General features: G+C 41.3%; 1 protein-coding gene across 2 annotated transcripts in view; it reads left to right on the top strand.

Annotated features, from left to right (window-relative positions):
* Positions 1-1,771: 1,771 nt before the first annotated feature.
* The window catches only part of PRTG (protogenin), a 130,192-nt gene continuing 112,400 nt past the window's right edge, over positions 1,772-19,563 (top strand). For both annotated transcript variants that reach the window (XM_049905549.1, XM_049905550.1), the window contains exons 1-2: positions 1,772-1,965; positions 3,903-4,205. In XM_049905549.1, coding sequence (XP_049761506.1) covers positions 1,866-1,965; positions 3,903-4,205 — 403 coding nt within the window. In that variant the 5' untranslated portion in view covers positions 1,772-1,865. The remainder of the gene's footprint in view (positions 1,966-3,902; positions 4,206-19,563) is intronic.

The raw sequence follows: 19,563 nt of genomic DNA, 5'->3' as shown, positions 1-19,563 counted from the left end.
CAACATGGAACAGAAGTATATATATCAGAAAAGTTTGGTAGGCTTGTTAAACTAGCCTCATTCTGTTCTACTAGCCTACTTCATATGAGATGCCATGATGCATTCTTCTCCAACATAACGCAAGGCTCAAAACCATCTTCCAAGAATCTAAGGCTTCTATGATTCATCAAAATGGTAAAGAAAAGGCAAAGTGGCAGTTAAAAAAGGAAGTTCTTCCCTTGCCTTTTAACTTATCTCCCCCCTCCCCCAGCCTTTATTCTTCCGGTTTATTCAAGAAAGAGCATAAAAGCATCTTATTAGCAATTCTTATCCGGGAAATATGAGCACTTAAGGTCTATTGAAATGGAACTGGGGCCGTGAGGAAGAAGAATGTCATACAATTAAAAAAAAAAAAAACTAGTTTAACTGCAAACACAATTAAGAATGTCATTTTGTATAAATTTATCAGATATTTAAAACATCCTTGCAAATGTTTCATTTCATTCCCTCTAAACAGGTGCCTTTCCATAGACCTTTATTCTGATGCTCAGAAATACTTCAAATTCATCTAAATTATAAGTGAGATTTTGGAGGCAATGTAGCCAAGAGTATTACTGTTTCGCATGCCGGAGAAGTGGAAGCTTCAGAGTAGACTGATCTTATCAAAGCAAGCTTCTCGGGAAAGTGGTACTGCCTCCCAGCAGTCGTTGTAAAACTTGGTTTTTCCCCACTTTTTCTTCATAAGGGGAGTTTCCGGAATACGCTGAAGGAGTGTGTCGATGCCTTAGCGACAAACAGCCAGGTTTTTGTCAGCAGCTTTCGTTAAAGTTGGCGTTTAGCCCACGCCTTCATCACGTGCCATAGACTTAGTTTTGGGTTAGCAAATGCTGATCCTGGCGTAAATATTCTCTACGATCCGCACGTGTTTAACGACCTTGACTACATTTTTTAAAACGTACGCTTCGTTCCTCTTAGTTATTCTAAATTTCAGGAGATGTGAACATAGTCACAACATTCGTGCCCTTCCCAGTCAGTTTAACTTCTAACCAAAGTCCATCAAAGCCCGGTCCCCAGCGCAGGCTCGGAGACTCTATAAATCTCCCATCTCTCCTCTCCTCTGAGGACGGCGCCTTTGTGTGCACAGCTCGCAGCAAATTAAAGAACTTGACTAACTCCAGAAAGACATCATAAACGTCTCCCCGAAAGGTAACTCTTCATTTTAAGGCGCTCCTCGGAGGTGTTTCTAAGCCAGCGCTGCAGCTGAGGGGGGGCAGGGAAGATAACAAGCGTCCCCAAATGGGGAGCCTGATCCCCGAGATGCCTGCAGTCGGGCCGACCAGCCCCTGGAGGGGGAACGTCAACCTTCCCTCCAGCGGCCGCCGCGTGCGAGCGCAGGGGGCTGGGCAGGGCCCCGGGGGAGTCTCCGGCCCTTTCCCGTCTCTCAGCGCCCCCCCCCCGCCGTCCCCGTCCCCCATCCTGAAACAGCAGGCGGGAGAGGGGCCCCGGGGGTGGACGTGCCCTGGAGCGGGCGCGGGCAGGGGCGGGGACGCGGCCGGAGCCCCTCGGCCGGAGCCTGACCCCCAGGTGCATTGTCCGCCGGATCCGCCCTCCCCAGTCCCGGGCCCGCGTCTCCCTCCGCCGGCCGCGCCGACCTCGCGTCCCCAGACCCGGGGCCAGATGTAGAAAGTAGTCCCCGGGCGGCCGGCGAGCTGTCCAGTCGGCGCACCCGCCCCGCGCTCACTCCGCCCCCGGCCGGACCCTCGGCCCCCGCCTCCGCCGCCGTGTCCGTGCGCCCGCCTCGCCGCCACGCCGGTGCCCGAGCGCCAACCGGAGCGCAGGCCGAGGCGGGGGCGGCGGCCGGGGGCATGCCCGTGCAGCCCCGCTGAATGGCGCCTTCTCCGCGACCCCGCGCCCGCCTGCGGCCGCCCGGGATGCTGCGCCGCGCGCTCCCGGCCCTGCTGCTGCTGCTGCTCGGCGCCGTTCCAGGTGGGCGCCCCTTCCCCGTCTCCGGCGGCCGCGGGCCTGGGCGCGCGGTGGGGTGGGCACGGCGCGCGGTGGGGTGGGCACGGCGACCGCCCAGGCCTGGCCGGAGCCGGGGAGCGGGGGCTGCGGGGCTGGCGGCCGCTGTCCACCTCGCGCCATTGTCCCCGCTCGGCCGTCCCCGCCTCCAGCCCGGGCTCGCGGCCGCACGTGGCTTTATTTATACGGTTTCTTGGTGCGGCCTCGCCGCGGTACCCCGTGGCTGCCACAGCGCCGGGGTCCCATGTCGTAGGGCGGGGAGGGGATGGGTGGACTCAGCGCCCAGGTCAGCACCTCGAGCGCCCCTGGTCTCCCGGATCCGGGTCGAGCGAGAAGGAGATAGAGGCGTGGAATTGGAAAGCCAAGAGGGTCGGAAGTTACGGAGATGGAGGGGTGGAAGTTAGGGGCGAAGCGTACCCCTGAAGCGAGGGGGAAAAGGGAGGGAAGGTGTCTAAATAGGACTCAGCGCCCGCAGCCAGGCACTTTGGGGCAGGGCCTAAGGTGTGTACAGCTCCGGAGGTTGCTGCAAGCTCCAGGTTAGCCTTGGGCAAACTCAGATGAACTAATTTTTCTCTTTTGCGTCCCTGTCGGTTTCCTCAAAGAGACGAAAGTGTGAAGTGGGGGGAGGAGGGGAGGGAGAAGTTCAGGGAAAGGGTTATTTTATTGATTTACAGGTTACGAACGCCGGGCTTCCCTTTTCTGGAGGAGTTAGTTTTCTGGTAGCCTGAGAAAAGGATCAAAGTCAGATGTGGCTCGGGAACACAATGGGCGCCTTCCGGAGTGGTCGGCAGCGCGGGGCTGTTAGGGCCGCCCGCATCGCCCAGGGCAAACATCAGGGGAAGGAAGCCTGGGCGTGGGAGCGTGACTGCGGTGCAGGCTTTCCGAGGACCTGCGAGGTTGAGAAACAGCAGTCAGTTCCGGGGATTTGTAGTCACGGATTCAGAACCGTCAGGAGGAACCGCAGGCTCTCACGCGGCCCCAGTCAGCATGCACAACTTAGGCGCGTCTCCGCGCTAAATGCAGTCGATGACCCGGGATGCATATCTTGGCCGCGGCCCGGGAGCGACGTGTGTCTTAGGATAATAAAGTTTGCCTCTGCTCTGAGGAAAATGTGTGTTGGTTGGTTAAGCAGCCTCCTATCCCTGTTAGACAGTAAGGACCAGTTAGTCACACGTTTTTCCAACAGTTGGTAGTTCTAAAAAAATTGAAATAAAGTTTCCTAATCCGATCACCCACTGGGTAGAAGCAGCAAGAGTTACCAACTTTTCAGAGTCTATTGTTTGTCTTTTAAATACCTAGCTTGCTCTGCAGAAATTAAGTAAATGGATTTCTTTCAAGGAGAGAAGACTGGGCCCTTGCTGTGAAGGGGCAGATGTAAAAGTAAAAACTTGTAAATTGCCACAAAAGATAAAGGTATTTTCCAAAAGAGTAGGTGCCAAGGGTTCCAACAACACTTCAAGGGATGAGGAAATAAACTTGCTTGTTCACAGAGTTGGAGTTTTGCTAATGATTTCTTGTAAAATTAGACTTTTATGACTTAACTCTGTTCAAGATCTTTTTGACAAGCTTGTAAAAGTGGCAAACAGCTTGTGCTCGTGAGTTTTCCTGATGATTTTAGAAGTCTAGCAAGGAACTTGAGAACAGAATCCTTACAGGGAATAGAGATTTTTGAAATCTTCTCTAAGCGTTTAGCATCGATGTTCTAAAAGGTGGTTGATTTCTCAGCTTGGTTGGAAAGATTTGCTGAAACTTAGATTGGTTTATTAGGAATTTGCGAAATAAATTGAGATGGCTTGTTAAACTTTGTCTCCGTATCCATTGAACACTGTTTCATAATTGTGTGTTGTGTTAAGAAATGACCTTATGTCTATAATTCTGGATTTATCTCTCCTCTTTTTCTACAGGAGTGTGGTGCTTTAACGAACTGTTTTTTATAAAAGAGCCACAGGATGTAACTGTCACAAGAAAGGACCCGGCTGTTTTAGATTGCCAGGCCCATGGAGATGTTCCTATTAAGGTCACATGGTTGAAAAATGGAGCAAAACTGTCTGAAAGTAAACGGATCCAGGTCCTGTCTAATGGCTCCTTATACATCAGTGAGGTGGAAGGCAAGCGAGGAGAGCAGTCTGATGAAGGATTTTATCAGTGTTTGGCAGTGAACAAATACGGAGCCATTCTTAGTCAGAAAGCTCATCTTACCTTATCAAGTAAGTGTTTAAGTTCTTGATAAACGATATTTTTGATTGCTGCATTTTGATGATTTCTTGACTCATTAAAATAATAACAATAAAAATCACATTAAGAATTTTACTGGCGATACAGAGAAATCCAAGAAAAATTTGTGTGTAAAAATTCAAATGAGTGGTTGAGAACAGAAGTTCGGGTTAGAATGTCAAGTAAGATAAAACCTCTAGTGGTGGCTTTATGTGAATTTCCAGTGTTTCACACTGTGAGGAGAGTTGAGGGTAGAAGTTTGTCTAACACAACAAAAGTTGTTTTTAAATCTCATCTTTTGGAAATAGTAATTAAATGAAAAGTCACCAGCAAATCGTTCTGCTTTGGAGGTGACCCTCGAGTGTTCAATCTGCCTTGTAGTCTAAGCTTCATTTCTCTGACTGGCTTTAGATCACCCATGTTGCTTTTTAATTGTGAGAGGGCATTGGTCAGTAACTCTCAAGCCTTTGAAGTATTTCTTGCCCTTTCCTGGTGGGAGGGAAAGAGATTAAGGCCATTTCCATATCATGCCTAATGGACTTAAACCAGATCTGCTCTCTTTTTTCCAATTGTCGTAAAGTTTGCTGTCTTATGATTTCCTTTGTATTAACAGCCCTATCAGATCAACCATTTGTCCCAGGGATCCATTGCCTGGTGGTTGACTTGGTAACTGTTTCATGTAAAGATGCCCTGAAACAGGTAGAGGACTCTTTGCACTGTGGCTTTCCAGCTCTTCAAGATTACAATACACAGTTTAAATCTTAAAAAATAAAAACAAGTACACCACACCTTAAAAACAGTTTTATAGGCATCCTGCGTACGTGGGAGCCCTGTGGCACTGCCCAAAAGGTTGGTGGTTCCAGTCCACCAGCTGTTCCTTAGAAACTCTATGGGGAAGTTCTACTCTGTCCTATAGGGACGCTAAGAGTTGAAGTCTACTCAGCGGCAACGAGTTTGTTTGGGTTTCCAGCTACGTGATTTTGTTAATCCACACAAGATAGATTTTGCACCATACCTACGTATTGATCACTTACAAGGCAAACAATAGGAAGAGGAAGTTCTTGAGATAAAGGCACAATCTTTAGGAAAAATCTTCAAGGTCTACACAGTTGACATTTAGGAAGCTATTGGCAGGAGTTTCCTAGAAGACTCTAAATATTGTAAAACTCTATGACCGTATTTTTATCCACACTCATATTAGTAATTTGTTTCATTTGCGCGCTAATGATTAATTGTGGAAAATACAAAGATTTTTTTATATTGAAATATATCAGAAAATTAGAGAAGTTTCTAATTCTAGACTCCCCCCAAAAAGAATAGCATAAACCTAAGAGAATTTCTAATAAACATTTATTTTTGCTGTGATCCTTGGCTAATAATGTGTGTATATATTTACATATAAAACAAAAAAAAAAACAAAAACAAACAAACCCAGTGCCGTTGAGTCGATTCTGACTCATAGCAACCCTGTAGGACAGAGTGGAACTGCCCCATAGAGTTTCCAAGGGGCGCCTGGCAGATTCGAACTGCTGACCCTTTGGTTAGCAGCTGTAGCACTTAACCACTACGCCACCAAGGTTTCCATTTATATATGTGTATGTGAATAAAAAATAAAAAATAAATTTATTTTTTTATGTGAATATATATGTATAGGTTGAATAATGACTTTTCTGTACAGTACAGTTTTCAGGATAGTGTGCTATTTATGCTTATGTTCCGTTCTGTTAATTTTTGCCTAATGTAACATCGTTTGATAGAGTTGTAATTTTTCTACCTTTTTTGGTTTGTGGAATCTTGTGTTTTCATACCCAGGAACTACCATTTGTATACCTGGGGGGTGGGGTGGGGTGGGAGGAGAGGAGTGGTTAGACCTTGAAAAGATAAAGCATTTGTCATGATCACACTTTATGTCCAGGACCTCCAGAGAAGCCTGACAAAATTCTAGGACTCCCACACACACTTGAAAACACCCAGAGCTTTCTGACTTCAGAAATAAAGTCTAAACAGGGTGTGATGGGTGAGAAACCAGTGTCAGTATTGGCTTTTGTTTTGTTTCAGTAGCTTTAGCTTATTTGCACCTTTATAAAGTTATTATTAACAATAATTCTCTGGCTGTTAATCATCTTGAGGGCTGTTGAGTTGAAGCAGTTTTCTTATGTATTAAAAACTTGCCAGTGAAACTGTATACATAGTTGCTTATATGGAACAGCTCTGATCAGTTAATTAGGGACCATAATCTTCTTATGCACATTTCATTGAACACTGAGGGGGTATTTTAGTAGGAAATTGCATATTCAGTATTATGGATTTAAAGTAAGAAACTCATAGTGGGTTTAGATGTTTCTTTAGAGACGTGAGTTTCTTGGAGGTTCTGAATTCACAAAAATTAGTTCCGATGTCTCAGAAGCAGTGTCAGGTGATATAGGTCAAATAGCTTTATCCTGTGTCCAGGGTGAAGGTGTTATACATATTAAACAGAACAGGCAGTAAATGGACATTCTGGTTTTTAAAGTTAGTTCTTTCCTAGTTATTGGTAGTAGCAGGGTGCAGGTATGTTTTTTATTTTCGATGTCAAAGCTTTTGTCAGCAAGCATATCTTTTGGCTCAGAAGTGTGGTGGGACAGCACCCGGAACCCTAAAACTTTCATCTGTGCAGGCTTTAGGTTTTTAACACACAGGCCATCTAAACTTAGGAACTAGAAGCTGAAAGTTGCACTCTAGGCAAGAATTCCATTATTCATGTGTAAATTAGGAATTCACAGGGTTAAAAGGTTAGAAACCGGCCAGGATGAGGTTTACCCTTGTGATAAAGAGCAGATGACCCTCATTCATTGACCAGAGCTTTCATGTAGCTCTTCTGCAAAGTTAGTTATTGCCGTGAATTGTTCTTGAGGAATGCAGAAATTCAAATGTGAACAGGCCTTGCCTTAAGTGTCACTGTGGAGCCTTATCTCCCGAGCACATCAGAGCGGGCTGCAGGGACAAGGCTCTCCCCAAAGGCCTGAAGGCTTTACTTTCCTGTTGTTCATCCAAGCACAAAAGAATTCGTCTAACTTAGTTTTTCTAAGGCATCCCATCTTTAAAGGAAAGTATAGGGTTAAAGTAATATTTAGCTTTTAATAAAGCCAATCCATTTTGTCGATAGTGGCTTTATATTTTCCTGTAATTAGCACAGAAAGGGGAGTATGTGGGAGGCCCCTTTTCTAGTTGAATGTGAGAACAGAAAGATTAAACTGTGGCCTATAAATTTCAGTATTTTTAAATTTTGGCAAACTGAGTTTTCAGTTTCATTGGTCCTAAGTCTTCATCATATAAATAATTAAAGGTCTTAGTAGTAAGAAATTATCTCTAGCCATCTTGACATTTCTTGTGTTCTTAGTGTTGAAATAAGTAAGATGAATTTTATAGGAAAGCATTAGTGTGGTAAGATGGTCTCATATTTCAACAAGTTTAAATTAAGATAAGAGACTTTTGAGAGAAGTGAAGGAGGAGGCGGACTGTGCTCTGTGATGTGTAAAAGACCAGCTGTAAGCTAGTGAGTGAACAGGAAGCTGGTTGTTTATTTCCTTTCCATAAAAGGTGGACATTGAAGTCTTAGGATAGAGGGAAAGGGAACATAAAGCTGACTTATATTTCTTAGGCTTTTCAGGACTGTTTACTTGGGTGAAAACGAATTTTGTAAGTGAGGATTTGTAGCTGGAAGAACATAAGAATTCTTGTAGCTTTATGATGGATCTTTTTCAAGTCTTTGATGTTAATTTTGGCATTGGTAAAGTAGTTTAGGGGCACGTGTCTATAACCTTAAGTAAAAAAAAACCCAAAAAAACCTTACGTAGGAGTAGTCATTTCCTTTAAAAAGACACAGGTTGCCTTCCTTGAATAAAGTGTTTATCACTTCAGTATAAATTTAGATGGAATTTGAGGGTTTTTTGTGGGATTAATGAAAAACTGTCCTGTGGGTGGTTTCTGTCTTAAAGAGTAATGATAAATTATAGTCCAAAGTGGATCTTGAAATGTGAAGTTAAAATACATCGAAGACATTTTAAAAGGTCATTTTTAAAAAAAAAAAGAGGAGGGGTGGTGCTTTGAAAAGAGAAGTGGTACACTGAAAAGAAAAAGATAAGGACTGTGAGACTATTAGCCTAGATTTTGATTTTTACTAATGATCTTGGACCCAAGATGAACAAAATGTTGCTGCATTGTCACTGGTTTGTTGAGATGTGTAGACACTATGAAGGACAGAGTCTCTTACCTGTGTACATGTTCACTTCACATCAGACCTTGACTTGTGTGCTAGCAGTTACCTGCCTGCCCTAACCCAAGTGCTAACACTCAAGTAAACGTTGTTTGGTTTATGGAAAAATAAGGCGGAGCTGAGATACAGAGAGAGACCTATCTGCAAGCCTGGTAGGGTTCAGTTGATGCTTTCTGGGATCTAAGAGAAATCACCTTTCAAAAGAGGGTGTGTGGTTGAAAAGCACTTAAAATTGACCATCTTAAAATTGTCTAAGTCAAGGTAGTAAAAGCAGCACACATAGTTCTACAGGATTATTTTAAAATGACACTGGTTCTCAAAAGTCTTGTCTACTTACAAGGTTGATCGAGTGCTGATAATCTCCAAATAATGGAACCAGTTTTTCCCACTCTGCAGTTGATTAATGAATATCATTTCTCATCTTTAGAAACCTGTAACACTATCCCACTGTTTTTCAGAGTTGTTGGATTTTAAATTTTTAACGACGTAGGATCCACAAAGTAGGAGTAGAAGTGTAATTTCCTTTAAGATGTATGTAAATACGTTTGTTTATTTTACTTCTGTCCAGCTTTTTACTGGAATTTTGAAAGAGCATTTGGCATGGCCCCTTTTGTCAGCTATCTCTGATTGTTCTGAAGAATGGGTCTCACTTTGAGTAGTTGTTTGCCCAGGGATTTGTTGTCATTACTCCTGAATGTTAACAGCTGGGCCTATTGATGAAGCCTGGAGCAATTTAAAAGAATAGCAAAAAACAAATCTTTTAAGTCATGTTTTAGGTTAAAGTGGTATTTCAATTGATAAATAACATGCATTTGAGGTTACTTTTTTTAAAAAAACCATGATATTCTTGACCACACTTTTGAATGAAGACTTATCTCTCCGGGGTTACTCAATTAGGATTGATTACTTTTAGCTTTTAAACTGTAATTAGTATTTACATGAAAAATAATCAGTGATGTTGAGTCCTGTGTTTTGTTGAGGATCTTACTTGAATTCTAAAAACATGTATGATTATTGGAATGTCTTAAAAGAAATTCTAAACATCACGCCCCAAGCTGAGTTTTTATTGTCAGTTGAGAATATTGTAATATTTTTGAGGGTTTAGCGTCCACACTCTTTATAAAGTACAGTTTTGTACTTATCATTTAAATCTTGGTAATTAAGAGAGGAAGAGGAAGATATAGTTGCAACCATTGAAGCAGTGTTAGAAGTTGCCCTAACATGATTCTCTACCCGGGGTGAGCCGACAGTAAACAGTTGACCCTGGTGGTATACAAAAAAAGTAAAAATGTGCCAAATTACCCTCAGCAGCTGTAATTCTGGAGCCAGGTAAACTGCTGTAGGGATATGTACCACAGAGGATGAAGGAGTCTCCTCACAGAGGTATCTGACACTAATCTGACAAATACTTTCCTGACTTTTACATTCCTTGTGGTTTTTTTTTTTTTTTTTTGAAGCCTTTGGTTCTCAGAAATTGCTTTTGATGAGCCCCTAAGAGCCAAATTCTTGTAGAGTGAGCAGAAGGCATGAATTACAAATGTTTGTTTTCTCTGTTTCTGGAGAGTTTGCCCTTTCCTCCTGTCTATATTTTTATGTATGTATGGTTTAAAGTCAGGAAAGGTGTGCGTCAGGGTTGTATCCTTTCACTATACCTATTCAGTCTGTATGCTGAGCAAATAATCCAAGAAGCTGGACTATATGAAGAAGAATGGGGCATCAGGATTGGAGGAAGACTCATTAACAACCTGCGTTATGCAGACGACACAACCTTGCTTGCTGAAAATGAAGAGGACTTGAAGCACTTACTAATGAAGGTCAAAGACACACAGCCTTCAGTATGGATTGCACCTCAACATAAAGAAAACAAAAATCCTCACAACTGGACCAATGAGCAACATCATGATAAAGGGAGAAAAGATTGAAGTTGTCAAGGATTTCATTTTCCTTGGAACCATAATCAACAGTGATGGAAGCAGCAGTCAAGAAATCAAAAGACGCATTGCACTGGGTAAATCTGCTGCAGAGGACCTCTTTAAAGTGTTGAAGAGCGAAGATGTCACCTTAAAGACTAAGGTGCGCCTGACCCAAGCCATGGTATTTTCAATCGCATTGTATGCATGTGAAAACTGGACAATGAATAAGGAAGGCCGAAGAAGAATTGACGCCTTTGAATTGTGGTGTAGGCGAAGAATATTGAATATACCATAGACTGCCAAAAGAATGAACAAATCTGTCTTGGAAGAAGTACAACCGGAGTGCTCCTAAGAAGCAAGGATGGTGAGATGGCGTCTTACATACTTTGGACATGTTGTCAGGAGGGATTAGTCCCTGGAGAAGGACATCATGCTTGGCAGAGTACAGGGTCAATGGAAAAGAGGAAGACCCTCAACGAAGTGGATTGACACAGTGGCTGCGGCAATGAGCTCAAGCATAACAACGATTGTAAGGATGGCTCAGGATTGGGCAGTGTTTCGTTCTGCTGTGCATAGGGTCGCTATGAGTCGGAACTGACTCAACAGCATCTAACAACAACAACAATGGCTTTAGCATTTGTAGCGGCTGGATATTCAAATGACTGCTGTAGAATGCAAACGTTTGTTATTCATGGTCCAGTTTCAAACTTGTGTCCTCACTGGGCTTAGTCCTTTGGGCCTATGGAAAGGACATTTTCTTTCTAAAATTTACTGTATGAAACTACAGTGAATTCCTGTTTGTCTACAATAGTGCGACCATTTTTTAAAACGATGCTGTTTTATGTACTTTCTATAAATCATATTCTTTTAGAATATTCCTCCAAATGGCCTTCTTTATTGGTTCGTAGTCTTCTAGTACTACTCAGTGGGATTTACTCAAGTGTCCTATCTTGCCGTCTATCAACATTTACCAAAAAAAAAAAAAAGATATTTCTAGCTATAGATTCTTACCCTTGGCATAATTGACATTTTGGGCCAGGTAATCTTCGTTGTGGTGGCTGTTCTGTGCATCGTAGAATGTTTAGCAGCATCCCTGGCCTCCCACCTGCCAGATGCCAAGAGCACTTCCTCCCAGTCGTGACAACCAAAAAAATGCCTCCTGGGAGGAAAAGTTACCCCAGGTTGGAAACCACTGATGTTTCTGAAAGTCGTAGAAAACTTATTTCTAAAATGTGCTATTTTAACTGTTTCTTATGCTTGATGGTTTACTCTTCTTGGCATTGGCAGTTCTCAGTTTACTGGTGGAAGAACTATTTAGTGTTTTTCAGTATTGTGAAGGAAGCTTGATTTTAAAAATGCATTGGGTTGTTAATCTCTAAGTTGGAATAATGGTGTTTCTTCATCCCTTTTGCACACATGTGCATACACACACACACACAACATTGAAAAACTGTTATTAAGAGCCTACCCTTCTGTAGGACCATTAATTTTAATATTTTAGATCTTTCCTGGGGATATCTAGTCAGAGTAAAAGCAGATTGTATTTATTCCTGTTTACTAAGTGCCTTTTATTTTCCTGGAGCCCTAGTAGTGCAGTGGTTAGAGAGCCATGGCTGCTAACCAAAAGGTCGGTGGTTTGAATCCACCAGGCGCACCTTGGAAAACTCTATGGGGCGGTACTTCTCTGTCATGTAGGGTTGTTGTGAGTCACAATTGACTCCGTGGCAACGGGTTTGGCTTTTTTTTTTTTTTTTCCCCTTAGTGTGATAGACAGCATTGTTGGAAAGATAGGAGAGATTTCCACGTGTGGTAAATGTTGGAGAAAATGTTTTGTGGTGCTCTGCAAGGAGAGAGGCAAGACTGTATGTGATTAACAGCCTACAGGATGGTGTTTGGTGGGTGGTAGTTGGTTAGTTAGGTGAATGGTTAACAGAAATCTTTTCAGCCAATTTAACAGTACCATCAGCTTTCGTTTTGGGCAGAAGCAATTTGACTCTCTACAGATAATGATGTAAAGATGGTAACATCTTTAGAGGGCACCAGGGTGAGTGAAGTAAGGTAGAAATAATTAAACACTATCATATGCTAGGGTCCCCAGGAAGTGCAAATGGTTTGAGCTCAACTACAAACCTAAAGGCTTGGAGATCAGCTTCTGTAAAGATTTCAGCCAAGAGAACCCTATGGAGTAGACGTAGTCTGTAACACATGGGGTCGCCATGAGTTGAAATCAAATCAATGGCAACGGGTTTTTTTTTTTTTTATAAGTAGAATTTTTAACCAGTGCAAGAAAATTGTAGGCAACATTCTGAGTGGTTACTATTAGAATACGTTTTAGTCTGCTTAGTAGTAGGCAGGGATTTCACAGCGTGCATCTTTCCCAAGGTATCAGTTTTTGAGTGTCCTCAGTTAGTTACCTATGCTAGTAAAGGTTCTGACTGTTGCTCCGTGTAGCTGGCCATCTGTAGAGGCCAGCAGCCACTCATGGCTAAAGTGGCAAAGTGAGGTGGATAAAGGAGGAAGCTGAGTCCTCTGATTGTGCCTCTAATGCTGAAAAAGCCTGGCTGAAAATTTGGCGCCCCGTATTCGACTCCAAAAACTGGAACAAATCATCAGTTAGTCCAGAATCAAGAGAGGAGAAGCCACCTTTTCCTTGTCTTAGGGAAAATTCTGATACAAGAAATAGCATTTATGTCAAAATAGATTTTTAATGTTCTTGACATAATTTCTTTATGAAAGTGGTGAGTTCCAATTTCTAGTAAATATTCTTAGTGCTGTTGTAGTTTTTGTTGTCGAGAGACACGGTGGAAAAGTGGGAAGCATGACAAAAAGGCAGGAAAGCCAAGCGTTAGTGCCTTCTCCATTGTTGATAAGTTACATGACTTTAGACAAATCACTTAGTTATTCCGATCCTTAGTTGTCTTATCTGTAAAAATGGGTAGCTCGGAAAAAGCGGGGGAGAGTGGATGTTGGGCAGACATTGTCATTTTTGTAATCTTGCTATTGTAATTTTAAATAAGTGGTCAATAAAGTGATTTTTAAAAATAAGACTGAGTCCAGTCACCTTTAAGTTGTTGAGAAAAATTGAAATAGCTTGGCTTTTATTTAACTTGCTGCTTTCAAAGAATTCATACACTTGTCATGAACCTTAGGGGGGATCTACTTTTGCATGAAGGGGAGTCTAAAATCATTACTGATAATTTGGACTAGTACCTTTTTTTTTAAGAATCTAGAAAAATGTTAGTTTGTCTCGGTTGGGACAATTCAGAAGAATTCTGCTTTGAAACAGTGTAAAGATGGTATAACTTTGTAAATATGTGTCTGTCCTGCTAATAATTAAAAGTTTATTGTTTATTGACTCAAACCCAACCCAACCCAGCCCAAGCCCCTGGCATGGAGTCTCTTCTGACTCATAGTGACCCTGTAGGACAGGGTAGAGCTGCCTCATAGGGTTTCCAAGGCTGAAAATCTTAGTGGAAGCAGACTGCCACATCTTTCTTCCGTGGAGCAGCTGGTGGGTTTCAGCTGCAGACCTTTTGGTTAGCAGACAAGTGCTTAACCACTGTGCCACCATGGTCCACTTTATTGACTCAGTAATTTAAAAAATATAGCTCTGATTTTATTTTAAGAGAGTTATGCTTATGCATTACTATTTTAATAGAAATATAATGCCCCGCAGAATCCTATTAAGAATGATAAGGTGTATTCCCTCCGCCCCACAGCTTTCAAACTGAATTAGCTTGATTCCTGCTGATTGGATTTAAAGAAACCCAGATTAAAATATTGACCTTGAAGTGGATACATAATAGGAAAAAAATGCTTTGATGTTGGTATTGCCCTTTAAGTGCTTTTTTTTTTCAAAGGAAGATCACAGCTTTTAAATGTGTTTACTGTTTTCTCAATAAAAAAAATTCACTTTTAATGTTCAAGAGAAGCGATGTTTTTGCTGAGTTATTAATCCTTTCAATGTAGTTTAAATTGAGGTGCCAACTTTAGTGAAGCAGTGAGGTTGCCAGAAGGGTTATTAAAAGTCATCCTGGTGGTACAGTATGATTTCTCTGAAGATGGTGAGGGTTCTTACCAAGATGATTGGCCACATTGTTAGGAATCTGTCGTCATTAATACATGAAAGAAAGTATACAGATGGAAGAAGCCTTGTGAAATTTAAGCATGGTTTTCATTGATTTGGAAGTCTAACATGTGTGGACTTGGAAGCTCTGGTTTTTAGGGAAGAAATTTTACTGCCTAGGAGATGGTACGCTGAGAAATTATAAGTGATCCACAACTGGTCAGGAGAGATGTGACCAGTTTCTGGTTGTTGTTGTGTGTCATGGAGTCAGTTCTGACTCATAGCAACCCCATGTGCCAGAGTAGAACTGTTCCATAGGGTTTTCTAGACTGTAATTTTTATGGGAGCAGATTGCCAGGTCTTTTTCCGGAGGAACGGCTGGGTGGGTTTGAGCTGCCAACCTTTTGGTTAGCAACCGAACTCTTAACTGTTTATACCACTAGGGCTCCTTGGCCAGCTTCTTAACATACTAGAATTGACTCTGCCATTTTTTAACAGGACAGGAAGAAACACAATCAGCTTTGCCTAGTTAAACTTTCAGAAGGGGATGGTGTTTGAGAAAATAAAAGTAATAAAAGAGACAAAACACACTTCATTATTTTTGCTAATCTCCAAACATTTATTAACGTTTCTGGCAATGAACATTTTGAGTAAAGAACTTTAGGATCCCTTAAAACTTACCCTGTAAAAAAAACCCAGTGCCGTCGAGGGAACAAAACAACCAGATCTGGGACCAGAGCTCAGATTTTTCTGATTCTAGTCATGAGTTTACAATGCTTACATAAAAATTCTCCTATGTATTGTGTGGAAATGTGTCTTTATGTATTCAGATGTATATTATCAAATCCAGACTATAGAAAAGAATATGGTAACTGAAATGACACTGAAATTGAAGGGTTACCTAAATTTCTTAATATTTTTAAAAATTTATGATTTCACCTTTTCATTGTGCAGCTCGCCCTTTAGCGCTGTGCTGGTATAAGGCTTAGCTTCATTGATTTAGTAAACAGGTGATTTTTAAGTAAATGGCTGTTTTCTGTTTCTGTCTGTTGCCCTGGGACTTCCTCTCTTGTTACATCCTCCATGCTGGGAGTCTGCTCCAGTTGTTTTAGAAGCTCAGCATTTGTTGATACATCTGACCAAGGGGGAGCTTCATCTAAAGCCATGATTTTCAGTCTTTGAGGAACCACCAGTGGAGTGGAGGCTCTTGTAGGCAGAAGGTTGAGTTTTAAACGAATGGATGAGGACATGTCACAGTTATTATCTCATGGAAAGAGTGGCATAAAGATAGCCTGTGGCCAGCATGGAAGTATTATTTTAATAATAGTTTTATTAAGATACAATTCATGTACCACAAAGTTAACCTTTTAAAGTGTACAATTTAGTGGGTTTTGTGCATCTACTGCCAGTACTAGCTCCAGAACGTTTTCACCACCTGAAATGAAAAACCTCCATACCCGTCAGCAGTCACTCCTCATGCTCCTCTCCCTGCCCCTGGCAACTGCTAACCTACCTTCTGTCTCTGTGGATTTGCCTGTTGAAGGTATTTCATATAAGTGGGATCATACAATAACATGCAGTCTTCTGTGTCAGCTGCTTTTACTTAGCATAATGTTTTCCAGGTTCTTCCATATTGTAGCATGTATTGGAAACCATGGTGGCATAGCAGTTAAAAGCTACAGCTGCTAACCAAAAAACGTCGGCAGTTTGAATCCACTAGGCGCTCCTTGGAAACCCTATGGGGCAGTTCTACTCTGGCCTATAGGATCGCTGTGAGATGGAATTGACTCGATGGTAATGGGTTTGGTTTTTTTTGGATTAGAACTTTGTTCCTTTTTATGGGCAAATAATATTCCATTGTGTGAATGTACTACATTTTTACTTATTCATTCATTAGGTGATGGGCATTTGGTTTGTTTCTACTTTATGGCTATTATAAATCTACTATGAGCATTCCTATACAAGTATTGTATAGATGTATAGTTTCATTTCACTTGGTTGTATTCCCTTTTTAATAAATTTTTGTTGGGATAAAATTCACATACCACAAAATTCACCATTTTAACCATTGTGGTTTTTAGTATATTCACAGCATTGTGCAACTATCGTAACTATCTAATTCCAGAAAATTTCCATAACCCCAAAGAGAAATTTTGTACCCTTGATTCTCCCCTCTACTGTTGTTGTTAACTACTGTTGAACTGGCTCCAACTCATGGTGACCCCACGTACAACAGAATGAAATGTTGCCTGGTCCTGGGCCATCTTCATGATCGTTGGTATGCTCGAATCCATTGTTGCCACTGTGTGTATTTTACATGTGCCTTCCAACCTGGAGGACTCATCTTCCAGCACTATATCAGACAATATGCTGTTGTGATCCACAAAGTTTTCATGGATGGATTTTTGAAGTAGATCACCGGGCCTTTCTTTTTAGACTGTTTTAGTCTGAAAGCTCTGCCATGGGTGACCCTGTTGGTATTTGAAACACCAGTAGCATAGCTTCCACATTATAACAACACATAAGCCACCACAGTGGGTCAAACTGACGGGTGGATGGTGGTCCCCTCCCCTAGCCCATGTTAACCACTAATCTACTTTCTGCCTCTCTGGATTTGCCTATTCTGTGCATTTCATAGAGCAGCCCTGGTGGCACAGTGGTTAACCCTCGGCTGCTAACCAAAAGGTCCACAGTTTTAACCCACCAGCTGTTCCACAGGAGGAAGATGTGGCAGTCTGCTTCCATATGTATAGCCTTGGGAGCCTTATGAGGCAGTTCTACTCTGTTCCGTAGGACTGCTGTGAGGTGGAATTGACTGGATGACAATGAGTTTGGTTTGGTGGTTGGAACATTTCATAAAAATTGAATCGTGTAGACTTTTGTTTCTGACTTCTTTCACATTAGCATAATATTTTCAAGATTCATCCAGTATGTAGCAGGTATCAACACTTCATTCCTTATTTATGGCCAAATAATATTCCACTGTAAGGGTATACCACGTTTTGTTTATCCATTCATTAGTTGATGAGCATGTGGGTTCTTTCTACCTTTTGGCTATTATTGAAAAATGCTGCTATGAACATTCAGGTACAAGATTTTGTGTGAAAACCTGCTTTCACTTCTCTTGAGTTTATGGCTAGAATAACATCGATGGATCATATAGTAACTCCACGTTTAACTTTTTGAGGAGCCAACTGTTTTCCATAGTGGCTGTTCCATTTTACGTTCTCAGCAGCAACATAGGAGGGTTCCAATTTCTCCTCATCCTCACGAACACTTATTATTTTCCTTTTTTCTTCTAAATTATGACCGTCATAGTAAATGTGAAGTGGTTTGTCATTGTGGTTTTGACTTGTATTTCTCTTTTGACTAATGATGTTGAGCCTCTGTTTGTGTCCTTGTTGTCCATTTGTATATCTTCTTTTGAGAAATAGCTGTTCAGATCATTTGCCTCTTTTTTCATTGGTATATGTGGAATACATCTTTGGTATTGGAGAGTAAATTTCAAGGAAATGATGGTGTCCAGAAACAGCTGGAGATGTAGACAGGGTCCACTCAAGGAAGATTCATACACCATGTGCTGTGTTGAGGAACCTGGAATCTCATCTGTGAGTGATGAGGAGCTGCAGGGGATTGGCTTAACACATTTGTGTTTTTGATAGATCCTGTTTCGGTCTGAGGGGAACAGAAGTGAGAATACAAAGCTAGAGGCAGGTTGGAGCCTGGAATAGCAGCCCGGTGAAAGCTCGTAAGGGCCTGGATGCTGCTCAGGGAGTTGTAGGTGGAATTAGGATTAAAAGCTGGCAGATTTGAACTGCTGACCTGTTGGTTAGTAGCCGTAGCACTTAACCACTTCTCCACCAGGGTTTCTAGAAATTGTCAGGAAGGAAGGTTGAAACCAAGACAGCCGATTTCACAGAAGCCTAGGGAGAAAAAAGAAGTCATAGAGTATATGAAACAGCCTTAGTTGCAGTGGAGTTACAGTAAGATAAGACTTGAAAAATACCCATTTACTAGCAATTAAGTAGACCATTAAAGTCTTAGAGAAAGTGTTCACCTCTAGTGAAAATAGGCACAGTTTTTTTTGATACCAAATTTTGCCTAAAACTTTACAGTGGGATAATCTCTTAGTGTTTTAATATCATCGCCCAATAATGCTATTTTCAAATTTGAAATAATGCTGCTGTGCTATGAATTAGCAAAATATCTTTTAAGTTCTCCTGAAACGTTTATAAATGTCATTGTTAGAAGCTTTAGTTACTTAACCAGTATAAATGGTTAAATTACTGTTGTGTTTAATCTGAAATAACTGTTACTCATACACAGTTCTGCCTCAGGGAATATGCTCTTTAAAAATAACATTGAGTATATGAAACCATTAAGAGGCATTCATCCTTTGTTCATTAACATTTTCTGGGCTATCTATTAAACTCATGCTTTCTCAAGATAAACACTTCCAAAGTTTTAGCCTATCAGGCCTTCAACCTGAGAAGGAAAACTTGATTAAAAAAAGCAAGCAGACTCCCCTGTTCTTTGTTTTATCGTCTAAGATCACACTTTGCAAATATGATGTGGTAAACCAAATGTCACCATTTCTCATTGATCTGTGTTTGAAATACTTCAGTGAAATCAATTAGGACGAGGAAAACAATTATATCTCCTACCAACTGTTTCTAGCAATCCAGTCATTCAATCTTAATAAGCAACTAAGTGGTTTAAAAGTGTGTATATTTATAAAACCAGTTATTATATGTGTATGTGTGTGAAATCCTTTATGAAAAGTAATTTTAAGTTTTAAAAGGTGTATCATTAAAAACATGCCACAGCCGTAACATTTGAGAAGGTAAAATGAAAATACTGCATTAAAAGCTTGCATGCTGTTTTCACATGGTGTTTTTCTTTTAAAGAAGAAAAAAAAAAAAGAGGGTGTGTTAATTTTTAAATGCTGGATACTTTTCATGTAGTGAAAATTACAGCGATTTTTTAAAATATAAAACAGGGAAAACAACAGTTTCATCTTAACAAAACAGTGTAGGTATCAGTAACTAACAGAGGAACATTTGACTCTTCAGACATATTGTGTCCAACGACATAATCGCTCACCAGATTAAATGAAA

This window comes from Elephas maximus, chromosome 13 (genome assembly GCF_024166365.1).
Source record: "Elephas maximus indicus isolate mEleMax1 chromosome 13, mEleMax1 primary haplotype, whole genome shotgun sequence".
NCBI lineage: Eukaryota > Metazoa > Chordata > Mammalia > Proboscidea > Elephantidae > Elephas > Elephas maximus.
Note: the sequence above shows the minus strand (reverse complement) of the source record. Positions and strands in the feature narration are given on the sequence as shown.